General features: G+C 42.3%; 1 protein-coding gene across 1 annotated transcript; it reads right to left on the reverse strand.

Moving 5' to 3' along the window:
- Positions 1–482: 482 nt before the first annotated feature.
- On the reverse strand, positions 483–11,956 carry serpine3 (serpin peptidase inhibitor, clade E (nexin, plasminogen activator inhibitor type 1), member 3). The gene is made up of 9 exons (XM_079518764.1): positions 11,430–11,956; positions 10,267–10,586; positions 6,157–6,396; positions 4,907–5,149; positions 3,109–3,307; positions 2,424–2,524; positions 1,855–1,938; positions 1,261–1,344; positions 483–741 (listed from the first exon to the last, which is right to left on the reverse strand). The coding sequence occupies exons 2-9, from the start codon at positions 10,529–10,531 to the stop codon at positions 689–691; spliced, it is 1,269 nt and encodes a 422-aa protein (XP_079374890.1). The 5' UTR covers positions 10,532–10,586; positions 11,430–11,956; the 3' UTR covers positions 483–688.
- Positions 11,957–17,953: the final 5,997 nt, after the last annotated feature.

The raw sequence follows: 17,953 nt of genomic DNA on the forward strand, positions 1-17,953 counted from the left end.
ACATTTTCATGTCAAGGACCCCCAAAAATGTAATCGGCCCCCCCCCCCCCCCCCCCATCTGAAAATATGTTGTTCCAGGGACCCCCCACAGAAGCAAAGATTGGAGTTAAAAACGTTCTCTGAAGGAATAAATATTGCACCACATTTTCACAATTCAAAAAAAAATAGCAGATCTACAAGCTCGTAGCGCGCTATGACTTTGTACATCTGCTATTTTCCAATGGCTAAAGTAACATGCTTAAAACACACAGGGGTTCCCGTCCAGAATGGGTTAAAAAAAAGGGAACACTTTGATCCATTACTACTTTTTAGCAGTTGAATATTGTTGAAATATTGACATTTATGTGTAATATGGAAAGAACATTTAATTTATTTGTGCAATTTCATGCACATTCTGTCAAACCCTGTCATGTCCCCATTATTTTTCTCCCTGTCAATTAAACATTTCCATTAGATGAAAGAAAGGACCAAAACACTTGGGGTTGTAAAAACGACACGCGTATTAAAAATTTATTTACAGATATATACAAAAATATATATAATATATATATATTGTCCCTCTTACTGAAGTGTCTTCCGGACCCTCCTGTTGGTCCCCAATAAATACCAGTAGTGAGATAAGGGTGGGTGGGTTGGTGTGTGGATGAGGTGTTGGGACTTGGGGTAAGAGTTAAAAAGAGTCTTTGATCTATGTTGCCTGGTCCACAGGATTCACCACTCGTCCTATGAATAAGATGGAGCCTGAAAACAGAAAACCAGCAATGAGCATCAAAGGTTCAACTGTGACTGCCTGGCATCTCGCTCTGTTTTGAATCCAGTGTTTTCGTCAACTAAAACTATGACAAAAACATGTTTGTGGACTAACGAAATAAAAAATAAAAACTTAAGCCATGATGACTAAAACTAAGACTAAATATGCTGTTGATTTTGTCAACAAATAAAAACTAGACTAAAATGTTAGGAAGGGACTAGTGGACAAGAGATCCAGTATAAGTTATTTTACACTTGCTGAAAATCAGCAAGTGTCATTACGACGGCATCAAGGCCCACCAAAATACATTTTAGTCCACTAAATCAACCGTAGATTTTTAGTTGACTAAAATCTCATGACATTTAGTCGACTAAAACTAGACTAACACATTCCAGGTGACTAAAATGTGACTAAAACTGTTCAAAAGACTGACCAAAACTAAAATCAAATCTTGCTGCCAAAAACAACACTGCACGGCGTTATATCTTAAGTTTGCAAATAATAATCACCTGTGTCAATTTGCCGCAAAAGAAACAAGAAGGGCCGGTCGGCTTTGAAGACGGGGGCACGGGATCGTTTGAGAAGCACCATAGCTGCAAGGCAAAGAAAGACACATCCATAAACGTCTGACTATGAATATAGACGAGGAAGGGCCTATAGGTGAGTACAATTGGTTATTTGGGGGGGCTAGGATTCAAGTGGTTAATTCATCAACACAGATTTTGTTGAAACGTGCGTGTGTCTCAGCTGGCCATCATCATCATCATCATGCAGTGGCGTACACAGACATTTAGAGGGGCAGGTGCTCAAGTTGAAAAAAAAGGGCACTTTGTGCAGCGCGTGGAACCAGCCCGGTTGCCTTAATAGTGTGAGATTTATAGATGTTGGGGCCTAAATAATATATTAGAAGCTTTTTATCAAGAATTGGTCAATGTCACCATGGTCCACATACTGTACAGTGTACACTGACACTGTAAAACAATAAATAATTTAAAAAAATTAAAAAGGGCACATTTGTTCAGAGGGAAAAGGGCAGGGGGTGCTCTAGAACGCCCTTGTGAGTATCTGTGCACGCCACTGTCATCATGCAGTAAATTCCTCACCTGTAGCAGCAGCTGCCTTCGTCCCGTCTTCAGTGACTTCTATCTTTGCCTCGTGGAACGCGTCCGACACATACAGACCCTCTGCTGTAAGCGGGAAACGGAACAAAATGTAACCACTGTAATGAGCGACCATGATTGTCCCCAAGTGTATACTGTAGTATATTTGTCTTCTCTTAATTTTTATCCCACGATTTTGTAACCCATTTTTCACCCCTGTGTCAATTATCTAATGTGATCCTGGGCTCTACACACCCTCCGCCAACCTGTGGAGAGCAACAGACTTTAACTCATGCTTCCTTCATGCCTGAGTGTCTAAGTTGCTCCTTTACACGTGACAGGGGGGAGTTTCCCTGGTTGGACGTAGCGCGTGGAAGGAACACGTTATTCCAACCAGTTCCTTTCCCCTCCATCAGGTGCCCCGGCTGGCCAGGGGGAGGCAGTTTTGTGTAGTATAGTTTGACTACAATAACATGGAAGCTATGTATGCACAGATCATAGTGATCTAGGAATATTTTATGCAGTGCACAAATGAAAGTCTAATTTTAGTAAGAAAGTTGATTTATATTTACCAGATATGCCAGTGAAGTCAGCCGCTGTGGGGCTGAACGTGTCGCTGACACCCATGGAAGGCAGCACAGACCTCAGGTTGAACCTGTTCTGCATTTTAAACCTGGAAATCGCAACATAGGGAGAATAAATAACCAACCCCAAGAACACATATCGTTCTGTACAGATAGAGATACAGTATCTGATGAATGTTACGGTAACAGAGTCACTTGCCACTACACAATTGATATGCTCAGCGTTATCTTTCTTCAGCAAAGGATTTAGGAATGGAAGGGCGGGAACCCCTTTTGGTGTTTTAAGAATTGTGTTATACTTCAGCTATTGAAAAATAGCAGATCTACAAGCTCATAGCACGGTGCCGCGCTAAGAGCTTGTGGGTCTGCTATTTTTGAAAAGTCGTGAAAATGTAGCGCAAATCTTTGAATATATGTTCTTTCAGAGCTCAAATCTTAGCTTCTGGGGTTCCCTGGAACAACATATTTTATTTGTCCGCAGCCAAATACAGATAATTCTGGGGGTCCTTGACATGAAAAAGGTTGAGAACCACTGACATAGAAATATAGGTTTTACAGAAAACTGTCATGATTTAGAAGACCTTTGTAGAATCTGGCCTCAGGTCTAAATGGGTTAAAGTACTATCATAACAACTATAAGAGCTGCGATCAGCCCATGTGTGATGATGATCACCTGGGCAGGAAGATGTCCATCTTGGTTCTCCGTAAGCCCGTGTCCCAGTCGGCCACCTGGCGTGGGGTGAGCTGTGACTCCAGGGCAGACAGCGGGGTCTTCCTGTCGCTCGGCAGCGCCAGCAGCAGGCTGAGGGAGTGGCGCAGGTAGGGAAGCTCCAGCACGGTGTAACGTTGGTCCGACGTCGTCCGGAACTGACCTGCAGTACGTTGTATTAAAGACAGATACGCACGTTAAAACGTTTTCAGGATATTTTAAACTTTATCCCATTCTGGGCGGGAACCCCTTTTGGTGTTTTAAGAATTATGTTGTACTTTAGCTGTTGAAAAATAGCAGATCTACAAGCTCATAGTGCGGCACCGAGTGCCGCGCTACGAGCTTGTAGATCTGCTACTTTTGAAAAATCGTGAAAATGTGGCGCTGGATCAACATATTTTCAGATGGGGGTCGGCGGCCAAGTACATATAATTTTGGGGGTCCTTGACATGAAAATGTTTGAGACCGACTGACATAGAAACATGGGATTTTCAGAAAACTGTCAGGATTTAGAAGGCATTTTGTAGAATCGTCCTCAGGTCATGACATGAATTTTCATAAAAAAAATCTTTTTCGTTTTATGACCTCAATTACACACAAACAACCTGAACTTTCAGTGGATTTTCTGTGGTCTGGGATTTTCTCTGTGTCTGTGATGCCTTTATGCGCTGCAATGAAAACAGGCCAAAACAGTGAAAACATCTGCTGGCAAATCCCGTTATATTCCTGTCATAAATGGGATTTGCTGGCTCTTACATCACACTCCACAGGAAAATCAGAGCACTTGTTTGAGCCAGAAAACCCCAGACCACAGAAAATCTACTGAATGTTAAAAGTTCAGGGGTTTTTTTGGCGTGCAATTGAGCTCAGAATCAGAACGTCACAATCCCTTTAACTGATCATATAAATGTACACCATTTGATTATGCCACCGTCAAAATCCTATATTCCATAACGTAAATATCTATGTTGATAGTTTGACATTTCAGCACCATGGGACACTGGACAGCGACCTATTTAGTGGGATTGTGCAATGCCCATGAGTAGTTACACAGGACAGCAGACATGATGCTTTGTTTGTGACACATTATTCTAACACCTTTTTCCCCCCTTATACTTTGAATTGTAAAGTTATAGGAAATAAAAAAAACACTAAGTATGAATCAGGCTTAACCCATTTAGACCTGGGAACGATTCTACAAATGTCTTCTAAATCCTGTCAGTTTTTTTGAAAAACCTATGTTTCTATGTCAGTGGTTCTCAAACCTTTTAATGTCAAGGACCCCCAAGATCATATGTAATTGGCCGCTTAATCTGAAAACATGTTGTTCCAGGGACCCCCCCCAGAAGCAAAGATTTGAGTTAAAAGCGTTGGCTCTGAAAGAATATATATTCAAAGATGTGCGCGACATTTTCACGTTTTTTCAAAAATAGCAGACCTACAAGCTCGTAGCGCGGCACCGCGCTACGAGCTTGTAGATTTGCTATTTTTCAATAGCTAAAGCATAACATAATCCTTAAAACACCAAAAGGGGTTCCCGTTCAGAATGGATTAAGGAGGGCTGTGTCAGTCAGTTCAAACCACTTTGGTTGGTTTAGGTGTAGAGCGTGGCCTCTATGGTCCACGGGCGGGTCTTTAAGATACTTAGTCGTGTTGACTTGTATCTACAATATATAACTACATTCCCAAGATTTGGTATAGAGGGGGACCAACGCAAATACACTTAGGGATTACTATGCTTTGCTTGACGTAAGAATCTTACCAAAGTTGACCTCCGTGGCCTGGTACATCATGGGCACTTTGATGACGCTTCCATCCGCCAGAGTGAAGGGCAGGTTCTGTGTGTTGACGAAGAGGAACTGCTTCTGCCAGACACCCCGGAAGGACACGGTGTTGATGAGGGCCATCTGCAGCCGGCTGCCCCACAGCAGGGCCTCTCCCTGGGCCGCCTCGCTCCCCGAGCCTGACTGCTCCCCACTCCCTGACTGGAGGGGCCACGTTTCATCTGGAAGTTCCACAAGAGAAAAAATGTCAAAGTGTCACACTAAAATGGCACCAGTGTTGATTTTGTCGACTAAAACTAAGACGAAGATTTTTCGTCGACTACCTTTTTTCACTGACGAAAACTAAATTGAAACTAAATGAAAACTAAGCTATGATGACTAAAACTAAGACTAAATATAGTGACAATTTGAGCTTGTAGATCGGCTATTTTCAGCAAGTATAAAATTAGGCCTTTCGACACCATCAAGGTCCGCCAAAATACATGTTAGTCGACTAAATCAACTGTAGATTTTAGTCGACTAAAACTAGACTAACACTAAAACATTCCGGGTGACTAAAATGTGACAAAAACTAAATTAAAGCCATTCAAAAGACTGACTAAAACTAAAATTAAAATGTGCTGCCAAAATCAACACTAAATGGCACAATGTCTTTTCATTTCCAAGACGTCTGGGCAGTCTTAATAATTAATAATTGCGTACAACAAATTACAAAATAGGGCTTAAAGCTGCTATAAGCAATAATATGTCAAATTTTGAATGACCTTTTATTTTTTGGGTATTCAGACAGCCTGCAATGGGTAGAACGCTCCCAAAAGAATTGAGTCTCTGTGACACATCTAGAAGCCGCAATCTGCATTCAAAGATTTTCCTAGAAGCTTTGTAATTTGGTCAATTTGCCTGTCTGCTTCCTTTTTTTTCGACCAATGACAAAGCTTCTAGGAACATCTTTGAATGCAGATTGCGGCCCCTAGATGTGTCACAGAGACTACATTTATTTCGGGAGCGTTCTACCCATTGCTGGCTGTCTGAATACCCAAAAAAGAAAAGGCATTAAAATGCTGACATATTATTGCTTATATCAGCTTTAAGTAAAACCATACAAAATAACCAATTAATTAACCGATGCAGGTAATACCGTTTCATCTCATTGCATAGAGAATAAGACACATAAGGCATGGCTTCTCTGGGACAATACTACTTTTTGTGAGGCTTTACTACTACTCACCACTGCCATGGCTGTGTCCCCATCGCACCAGTTGGCTGTGCGTGTGGTTTGGTTGGCTAAAATTGGCTCGGACCAAGCTGGCGTTGGCCCAGGCCGCCGCGTGCTGAGTGAACTCTGTCAGGAGCTGAACGCCACTTTGGATGAACAAGGCGCAGGCCTGCTGTAGCCACATCCCTTCGCTGGTGTTTCCGACGCCCACTTCGCTTTGCAAATGCAACAGGAAGTCTTGTACCTGCACGTCTGTGAGATGAAGAAAAACAAAAACGCAAGAATGAGTGGTCAGAGGGTGATACACCGGAAAGCATAGCAATCTCTTACTTTTGTTTTACAATGACAGAGGTGAGGTTTTACATTTTTTTATGTCTGTCGATATTAAGAGCTATCTAATTAGTGGGGGGTGGGTGGGGGGGGGTTGTTTTTGCTGTTTTTTGTCTTTTTTTTTTTTTTTTTTGTCTTGTCAAAAAAAAAACATGATTCTGTAATTCATTGTTTTAAATGATGTCTGCATTATCAATAAATAAATCTTTAAAAAAAAAAGAGCTATCTAATTAGCTGAGGTCTACTAATTCGCAAAAACCTTAGCCAGGGCAGAACTGAAAGTTGCACTTTATTTGATTTTTTAGTGAACTTCAACAGTAACCGCAGCAGTATTTAAATTCTAGCTATTATTTGCAAAGCACCAACATCTGGATTTCGGTATTGTTAGCTAAATGCAAAACAGAGAGACAAGGTACTAAAACTGCCTTTGTAAGAAAATGTCCAAGACCGTCTATGCCTCTTGCTGGGGGGCCTAAAGTGAGCATGAGTTATTTTATTCCTGATCCTCTATAACAAAAATAACGTCTAATTTTAATGAAGCCGTTCAAACTGTGCATACTGCATTCTTGCAAGACCATGCAAAAGCAAATGCCCATTGTACTTAACCACATAACACCTATATATATATATATATATATATATATATATCATTGTCATCTGATGAAAAGCAAATGACAAAAATGGCTGATTTACAGTACAAGCAGCGACGTGTCCAATAGTTTGCGACTGCATGGGGTTGCCCTCCGAAATACCAAGAGAGCACCCTGAGTGCATTCCGGCACTCTCAGAGCTATTTCTGAATGCCTCTCCGGACCTAGCTGGGCTAGCTGGCACATGGGCTGGCGGCACCCCGCCCCAGGCCACCCCATGGACACGCCGCCGCCACTGTTTACAAGCACACAACAAACAACGCATCTCGATGTGGTTCATTGTGAGCTTGTCGAACTGCTATTTTCACGAACTATTCGTGAACATTTTAGCTCATTCTATTCAATTTATTTTAAACAGTGAATTTAATACACTCAAAATAATGTGCCCAAAAATAGGGACACCAAGTTTGAAAGTGGTTAACACTGCTTAACATATTTCCCTCGTGGTGGCTGGTGACTGCTGTACACCACATGGAGGTCATCCTCTGCCAAGAGCTCCCTGCATGTCAATGAACCGTCCAAGTTCTAAATCACATTCCTGGCACTAATGAGAGCACCATTTCTACATCAGTAAACAACGACTATTTGAAACAATTCGTCGACCTCTACGAGCAGTATAATGTCATAATATCAGCCAGGAAGGAAGGAGGAGGTGGTATTTTCTTCCCCCCCCCCCCCCCCCCCCCTGCAACAGTGCTTGGCTCTCAAAGCTATTATACCATAGCGATTTGCACTCATTGACATGCATCAGCAATTTAGTCGAGTAGCAACAAACAGGCATGGCAGCTTGTAGAGCCATAGGTAGTCATTTCCAGAGGAATTTGGTGTGTAATTTTAGCCTCACATGCCTCGAATGGAATAGGACGGTGATGGACGCACTGGTGGAAAGTAACTAAGTACTTTTACTTAAGTACAATTTTGAGGTATTTGTACTGTACTTGAGTATTTCCAATTTCCAATACTTTTACTTCTACTCCCACTACATCTCAGTGCCAAAATTTGTACTTTTGCTCCACTGCAACCTAGTTACTAGTTACTTAACAAAACATACATTAACCACTGCAACCCTATACATTTCGGCCATTTGAAAATAGCTGATCTACAAGCTCTCTTGTAGATCTGCTATTTTCAAAATATTTTGAACACATTTTTAACTTGTGAAATGGCACATTCTGCACAATGAGTACTTTTACTTTTAGTACTTTAAGTACATTTTGATGCCGATACTTTTGCACTTTTACTCAAGTACTTTTTCAATTCCGTACTTTTACTTGTAACGAAGTAGTTCTAAATTGCAGCATTGGTACTTTTACTTAAGTAAAACAATTGAGTACTTTTTCCACCAGCGCTTCCAAATGAACACGTGCGGCCAACATGATGACATTCCATCCCTGTCTGACATATGTGATCAGAATATTACTTAAAGGGATAGTTCAGATTTTTTTAACTTAAGTTGTATGAAATACTTGCCATTAATATAGTGGTTGCAACTGTATTAATTGATTGCCCGAGTCCTGTGGTGGGAGTTCTGCTCTGGTTTTGGTGAAATATCAAGTAGTTCCGGTCATTTTGTGGGGGGCACTGGGGGCCACGCAGTAAAAGTAAATGAATCCACAAAACTAACGTCATTTGTATTGTTGACCTATTTCTAAAATATTAGTGCAACTTCCGTTCTTTTTTTACCCCTCTATCACACAGAACTATGTTTTTTGTGTCCATATCACTACGCCCAAAAAATAGTTCCATGTGATAGAGGGGTCAAAGTTGAACGAAAGTCACGCTAATATTTTAGAAATAGGTCAACAATACAAATTACATTCGTTTTGTGGATTCATTTACTTTTACTGTGTGGCCCCAGTGCCCCCCACAAATTGACCGGAACTACTTAATATTGACCAAAACCAGAGCAGAACTCCCACCATGGGACTCGGGCAATCAATTAATACAGTTGCAACCACTATATTAATGACAAGTATTTCATACAACTTAAGTTCAAAAAATCTGAACTATCCCTTTAAGGCGGATATTCAGAGCGCTGTGACGTTGCACCTCTCTATCGTACAACGGTGTCGTTCGCTGAAGAAAAAAAAAGACATCTACAAGCCAAAAAAAAAAAAAAAAAAAAAGTTTAATCTCATTGCGAATCATTGGTGTATTCCTGTATATGTTTTTTCTTCAGTGGCCTCTTGACCTCAGAGACCCTGGGCCTTGCCCTCAGGGGTGGGTAATGAGATTACAACTAGTGGGAAAGGCAGGCATTAAGGCTCCAGACACCACTGTGCTCTGCCCTGGGGCTAAATAATGGCCAGAAGCAGCACCACTCCACACCACCTGGTACCAACAGCACAGCACCGGGGGGAAAATCCTGGATACAACCTTGAGGATAGCCTAACAGCTACCTAAAACTCAAAGGTGTATTTATGTGTGGTGCACAGACACACAAAGCTGGGCAAAAACCAGAGTCAGACTCCATTGGCATAGTATGGAAATACGTGGATCGAGCAAATCATAACAATTTACTCATCGAGAGATCTTAAGGTCAAAAGTCTTTTGACGAATGAGTGCGAGCTTCAGTTCCTGAGGGATTCTCACAGCCCTTGATGTCTTGAAACAAAAAAAGGACTGCCAAAACTGCTAAAATGGCATGGAAATGCAATTTCAAGGGGGAGCAATCATGTCACTGCCTCAATATGAAGGGCCGCCTAAAGGACTTTGGATTGGCTTTTTTAACTCTAAGCCCCTCCCCAAACTGCTATGGTCCAATCACAAACCTCTCCACCAATAGTTTTCCTATTATGATAAAACATTGTTTTAAAAAAAAGAAATGTCACGCACATATTTTTCCAGTGCATAAGGCAGGCCTTGTTGACGGATTTGGAAGAGATTTCGAAGGTCTGGTTCCAAAAAACGAACCAGTATTTAATGTGTAAAATCCATGATATTTACATTGGAATGAATGAGCCCCGGCTGGAAAGTGTCTAAGTGGAAGTGTCTAAAGTGGGAGAGGGCGGGGCTTAGCTAAAGGTGGAATTGTTTCCACCCAGTTTTTTGCACCGAAAGCTGCAAGGTTAATTGTCCTCATGTCTCTATATAGCGGGGGGCCTCTAAATGTGATCGAGTGGACTTTGGGAGTGAATCCTACCATTGACGTTGTATCCAAGCATTCCCTCTAGTTGAGCTAGCGTATTTCCTCGGGCGCCGAGCTGCAGTAACCCCAAGGACAGTGAGACGCTCACGGGCGAGACGATCAGGTTGGAACTGTTCTCCGTCTCTAGAAGCGCTCGGTAGAGGCTGACGGCGAATCGTGTGTGCAGCTCGCCCATGTTGTCTTGGAGACTGCCATTGCAATGGCTTCTCTCAAACAAGCAGAAGCAAATGAAGACTGAAGCCACTGACAGGCGACACATGTTGGCCTCGGTGTTGTAGGTTCTAAGGGTGGTATAACAGGAGTCCCAAAGATGCCTGTGGGACAAAAAATATAAATAATATTTATATATATTTATTAAATATAGGTGTATATATTATGTCCAGTCTGGTCAGTGGGCATCAGTCTGCCCTTCTCACCCAAGGGCAGGCTAGTTATTTCATGCTTTTTGGCTAAGTATTCTAAAAGATCTAAGGCACTAGACTCTGCAGGAAATGACTAAATCAGCAGTTGATAGAATTGTTGTAGAACATGTTGAAGAATATATGCTTTTATTAAAGTAAAGCTTAGCAGAAAGAAAAAGGCAATCTATTAAAGGATGACTTCATCACTTTTCAACCCATCTTCACATAATTGGTCCTCACTAATGTTGATGATAAAGTAGCACAATTATTTTCTACTCGGTCTGTCTCTCATGGGAGGGCTGTGGGCAGTTCAGAAACTCATCTCCCAGTGACATCATCGATGCGGAATCCAAGTTAATTAGAAACGGCAGGCTTTCTATTCTTAAAGTTATAATTCTATAATGGAAGCCATAGTTCTGGCGATAATCTAAATCTCTCTATACAGCTTTTTTTAATCTTGTTTAAATTGCCTGAAGATGATGTCACTGGAAGATGGGTTTCTGAATTGCCCACAGTGCCCTCCTGCAGGCTATTTACCATGAACATTAGTGAGGATCACTATGAAGACAGTTTGAAAAGTGGTGAAGTCTTCCTTTAAGTTATTTAGATTTTGAATTATGAGTATGCTATGACAAGTTGACAACACACATAGCTTCTCATAATTAGGATTACAGCATCAGCAGGTGTCCTTAAGTGCTAGTTAATCAGTTCAGAGTGAGAACACATGTGGAGGAATTGGTGGATGCTGAAACCTACCTGGCGTCCCTGAAGACAGGTGAGGTATTGTCCGTGTGATCCCCGCCACTTCTGTCAACGGTCAGTCACTGTGTGAATCCCCACTGTCAGTGTGTCGGTTGCTTGCTGCTATATCTTCCTCCCTGTCAGTCACTTTGTGTCCTCTGTCCCTTTTTGCTTTGCTTGTTGAGGGAGCCTGCAGTCATGAGACCTCGTTTAAAAAGGGAATGCTCCGCGGTTACTGGTCTCTGTCGGCGATGTCCGTACCACTCGGCCAGAATTCCTGCCTCTCTCCACCACGGCGCTATAAGGAGCCAGGCGGAGGGAGGCATGTCCCTGGCCAGCAAATCCCGAACCGAGCTGGGGAAGGAGCGACACACGCACGCGCGCACGCACACGCACACACACACACACGGAGAGAGAGAGAGGGCGCAGTTCAAAGTCATTGGCCTTTTGTTGTGATGATCAAAAGATGTCATAGGGAACCGTCCGTCATAGGGCTTTTTACTGGAATGCAACTGCGGCGTTCTTCTCCTGACATCAAAGAAAAGTGCCGCGTCAGCATTTTGTAATTGGTAAATTGGTATCAGCTGGCTACGTCGACCTGCTGTGTGGAATGCATACGATATAATTGTCTGACTGTTGTTGTTGCCTTTCTCTGGCATATTGTCCAGGTCCACCTGTCGTAGAATATCCACCTGTTGCCATTTTTTCACCTCAGCTCACTGAGCTGCAGAGTTCTTGAGTGCTGTCATGTCATTTTATGGACAGAGTAGGAGAGTAGCGACACGCTTTGATCTCGCCGCAAAGCGGGTTCCTATCATAGAGTGCCTATGGGCTATAGTTCCAAACATTGCTCCTATGGCTAGAACTATCCCATTGAGATAGAATGAGCACTTCCGCATTCCATTGTTACAATGGGAGTCAACGCTAGTGTCGCCACTCTCTTACTATAATTACTCTGGGACAGAGTAGGCCCACATTCAGGCAGCAGCTGGAGGCTGGAGCAGCCTAAAATGATTTCACTTAAACATTTCTCATTTTTTAGGGGCCCTAGCCCCGCCCTATGCAGCCCTTTGTCCTAACACAAACATTTGCCAGTGACAATGAAAGGAGAATTTACGTCATATAGTGTGTAGCCTATAAGACTTTTTTTTGTCCTAACACAAACATTAAATACCATTGAAAATGAAAGGAGAATTTACGTCATATGTTTCTGAGCAAATCGGCAAATCGGCTAACAACACAATGACAATGAATGGAGAATTACGTCAATACAGTTTAGAAGTGTATTCATTGCTTAGTTTTTCCTATAGGCCTACAGCTATAGTGTAGATTCTGTCCTAAGTCCTAACATAACACAAACATTAAATGCCATTGTCAATGAATGAGGAATTCTCGTCATGTCAGAGCGCAAGCTCTCAAGACCCCAACCTTGTGCTTCTGTCATAGCCCTGCTGAACGTGTGTGATTTTTACATCCACACTGTGTGCACTCCAGAATCTGGGGTGCACGCAAAAGACATTAAAGTGTTTAAAAGTAAAATAACCCTTAAAGTAGCCTATAGCTTGCAGACTCATTGCTGTAGGGAGGAAACCTCATAACTCAATTTTTGAGGTTTTTGTCATAAATCAGTGCTATTGAACACCCTTTATGTTTGTGTGTTGTTTCGAAAATATTGAACCAATGGAAAGTAGTAAAAACTAAGTGCTTTGGACAAAACCTCTTAACTCCATTGGACCCTCAAACTGTCTGCTAAAGCAACTAACTCCACCACCTCTCCCCCTCTCATGGAAGTAATTGACAATATATAAAGTTACAACGGCAACTTTGATGAGACTGTATTGCTTTGTTTAAAAAAATAGGCCTATAAGGTTTTCTTAATTTCCTGAAAAATGCATATTTTTCATTTCCTGAAAAATTAACATTTTGGAGTTATGAGGTTTCCTCCCGACAGCAGAGATATGTTGTTTATATAGGTTATGCTCTCTCTGTATTAGGCCTACACATAAAAGCAAGTGCCCCGCAGCCATCTTAATTGATGTCCCCGCCACAATTAGCATAAAAGAACACATTCTATGTTTTTTCCCACTAGGGAGATGATTGGTAGCCATCAGGTATTTGGCTGCTTTGTTTAACTGGGATTCCGCCCATTACTGGAGGACTTGACTAATTAGTGGAGCCGACTTGGCTTCATTATAAATGGAGTCGCCACATTCTTTAACCCATTTTGGGCGGGAACCCCTTTTGGTGTTATAACTAGCATTATGTTGTACTTTAGCTGTTGAAAAATAGCAGATCTACAAGCTCACACCGAGTGCCGCGGTACAAGCTTGTAGGTCTGCTATTTTTTTTTTATTGCGAAAATGTGGCGCAAATCTATATTCTTTCAGAGCAAACGTTTTTAACTCAAATCTTTGCTTCTGAGGGGTGCTCGGAACAACATATTTTCAATTGGGGGTTGGCGGTCAATTACATATCATTTTTGGGGTCCTTGACATGAAATATTGAGAACCACTGATATAGAAACATGAGGGTTTTTCAGGAAAAAAAATAGACATTTTTTTAATTTCGACGTCAGGCCAAATTGGGTTAAAACCAAATGTTCCTACTCCGGACGCAGGAATTTGGAATTTTAAGGACTGGGATAGAGGAGATGTCATGGCAATTGACCACAGACTGTTTGAACTGCTGCCAAGATAAACAACTTGTTTTATCTTGAAGGCCTGTGAGAGGCCTTTCCGACAAACAATGCGGAAGATGAAGAGCGAGCGACAACACAATTTGTGAGGTAGAAACGATGATTTGTGCTCTGATCTGTGGACTAATTGAAAAAGCAAACGGCACAAAGGCCGGGTTCAAAGTGGAAGGAATTTGCGGTGTGGCCCTTGGTGTGACATATGTGAGGCTGAATGCATGCAGTCATCACAGAGACAATTAAGAAACACCTAGTTATTATCATAGTTTCATTTGAAAATGTATAGCCTAGCTATAATTAAATGTGTGATAAGGTATGGGCATAAGGTTACACAGGCAGGGATATGTCCCCTATAAGGGACACAGACAGACATTAGAGGGACATGTCCCCTGCAATGGTCATCGTTCCCAATGTGTGTTGGCCTAGTAGTAATAAAAACAGTCACTTTCACACCTTATCAAAATGAGAATTTGAATCATCTTTATTTTCACATTTGATTTTAATTTGATTAATTCCCGTGGGGGAGATTCCGTGTTGCTCAGGAACACACGTAGACTGTCAGCAGAAGCCAAAACAGATGACCTTATAGTTCTGATCCGAGTGGAATAGTAAGAGAGTGGTGACACGCTTTGATCTCGCCACAAAGCGGGTGCCTATATGGGCTATAGTTCCAAACATTGGAACTATATCCCATTGAGACAAAGCGGGTGCCTATGGGCTATAGTTCCAAACATTGGAACTATCCCATTGAGAGAAAGCGGGTGGCTATGGGCTATAGTTCCAAACATTGGAACTATATCCCATTGAGACAAAGCGGGTGCCTATGGGCTATAGTTCCAAACATTGGAACTATCCCATTGAGACAAAGCGGGTGCCTATGGGCTATAGTTCCAAACATTGGAACTATCCCATTGAGACAAAGCAGGTGCCTATGGGCTATAGTTCCAAACATTGGAACTATCCCATTGAGAGAAAGCGGGTGGCTATGGGCTATAGTTCCAAACATTGGAACTATATCCCATTGAGACAAAGCGGGTGGCTATGGGCTATAGTTCCAAACATTGGAACTATATCCCATTGAGACAAAGCGGGTGGCTATGGGCTATAGTTCCAAACATTGGAACTATATCCCATTGAGACAAAGCGGGTGGCTATGGGCTATAGTTCCAAACATTGGAACTATATCCCATTGAGACAAAGTGGGTGGCTATGGGCTATAGTTCCAAACATTGGAACTATATCCCATTGAGACAAAGCGGGTGCCTATGGGCTATAGTTCCAAACATTGGAACTATATCCCATTGAGATAGAATGAGCACTTCCGCATTCCATTGTTACAATGGGAATCAAGTCGTCACTCTCTTACTATTCCAATCGGGTTCTGATTACCACACAGCTTCTCTAACATCACTATTAGTAAAAAAGAAAAAAAAAAAAAAAAAAATCACACCGTGTGAACTGAGTGGTGCAACTACACATTTATTGTTATAGTTACTGTACATTAGAACCAGGAAAGCATCTGTGTCATAAGTACTGACATCTGTGATGTCAGTGACGTCACATACTAACCAGAGCAACCATGCTCGTTTTTTTGGTACGTACAAACACAGGTACACGGGACACGGGTACAAAGCCAGTTGTTGGAGTGGTTTGCACCACTCAAAAATGTTAAATCACACCCGTGTGAACTGAGTGGTGTAAGGTATTATATAGCCTGATCAGCTGTGGTCTGACGTAATGTCTGAAGTAATGAAATCACACCCGTGTGAACTGAGTGACTATAGCAACCATGCTCATTTTTTAGTGGTGTAAACCACTCCTACAACTGGCTTTTTTGTGCAGAAAAAATTAGCATGGTTGCTATGTTCACCCTGTTGTAATGACGTAATGAAATCACACCCGGGTGAACAGGGTGAACATAGCAACCATGCTCATTTTTTCTGCACAAACAAAGCCAGGTAATGAAATCACACCCGGGTGTGATTTCATTACGTCAGACATGATTTCATTACGTCAGACAGACCTTACACCACTCAGTTCACACGGGTGTGATTTTTTTTTTGGTACGACAAACACATGGACACGTAAACTAACAAAGCCAGTTGTTGGAGTGGTTTACACCACTCAATTGGAGTGGTTTACACCACTCAAAAAAAGGAAAAAAAAGTGGGCGAATGAATTTATTTATGTGAGCTCTCAGTATTGTAGTTGCAGGATGAATTAGAGTAGGGAAGAGAGAATAGGAATAACACATACAGTATAGTATATGAATATATGTTGGTGTGTGCATGGTTGATGCGTTCATGGTAGGTGCGCGCATGTGTGCACTGTGCATACGTGCGTGCGTGCGTGCATGTGTGTGCCATGCACGAGTGTGTGACTCTGCTATGGCTGTGCCTTTCCCCACATGGCAGCAATTTAATCCCTACTAGCGGTGACAGTCCCCAGGCTCTCCATTCAGACCCTTCACCCCAGTCCCCCCAACCCGGCCACGACTCTTGACCTTACAGAGCGGATGATAATGAAATGGGAGGAGGAGGAGGAGGAGGAGGAGGAGGAGAAGGAGGAGGAGGAGGAGGCGGAGGAGGAGGAGGAGGAGGAGGAGGCTTCTCAGCAGCGGAAAAAACGCCAGGTTTGGTTTCCTCTTCCTTAAATTTCATCCACAAAAAGAGCACATCGTCGCTCTTGGGCAAACTTTGTATGATTGTTTTTGTAAATATTAATGCCCTATACTGTACTGTACTTTATCTTACAAATGTTTCACACCAAAAATAGTTGTGAGGTTATAGATTATATACAGATACATTTTGATAGTGTTTAAGTGTTAAAGTCTGTGGGTATAGGCCTATTATAAATATTTAACCAGTGAAAAGTATTAACAAGAGCTTAAGTAAATAATAACTACAATGCATCAATTGGAACACAGGTCTTTTTTTATTATTTTTTTCATTTCTTGAAAAGTAATGGTGCTGGACATACACCAACTAACAGACACGACATGTGGTAAAGCTATAGAGAGGGGGGGGGGGGGGGGGGGGGGGGGGGGTGGTATGTGGGGGAGAGAAAGAGACAGGACCAGAGTAGCTCTCCCTACTGTATTTCAATGAAAGGAGAGATCAAGTTGTTGGAAATTAATAGATTTATTGCGCAGCATTTGCAATTTGCATTATTGGCGTTGCATAACATTTTGGCGAGCTTTTAATAGGGAGAAACCCCCCCCCCCCCCCCCCCCCATTGGAGCATTGGAGTCTATAGACACTGGTGGTGGCAGAGCAGATGAACCTCAACGCTAGATGACAAGGTGGAGTTGGGGATGGAGGTGGGTTGAGACAAGGTGGAGTTGGGGATGGAGGTGGGCTGCTTGTTGCAAACTGAAAAGAGAATGGCCAAGTGTCAGAGGCGGTGATATTTAAAGTCCAATCGCCTGATTGGCTGACTGCATATTGGCTAGATGAGCTGCGGCCTCTCAAGCTGTAGATGACAACAGAGATCTTCCTCATTGAACCTTCGCTAAAAGCTACATATACAGTAGCCTGGGTTTGTGCAATGTTCTGCAAGAGTGAATATAAATATCACTGCATGGCACACAGGTGGACATGAAGTGTGCGTCCACGTGCGCACACACACACACACACACACACACACACACACACACACACACACACACACACACACACACACACACACACACACACACACACACACACACACACACACACACACACACACACACACACACACACACACACACACAGAGAGAGAGAGAAACCATAATCTCTCTAATACCAAGCACAGATATCTTTGTAATACTACCAAGACGATGCAGTTGAAATCCATGAGATACAGT

The sequence above is a fragment of the Electrona antarctica genome (genome assembly GCF_951216825.1).
Source record: "Electrona antarctica genome assembly, chromosome: 13".
In the NCBI taxonomy this organism is placed as follows: Eukaryota; Metazoa; Chordata; class Actinopteri; order Myctophiformes; family Myctophidae; genus Electrona; species Electrona antarctica.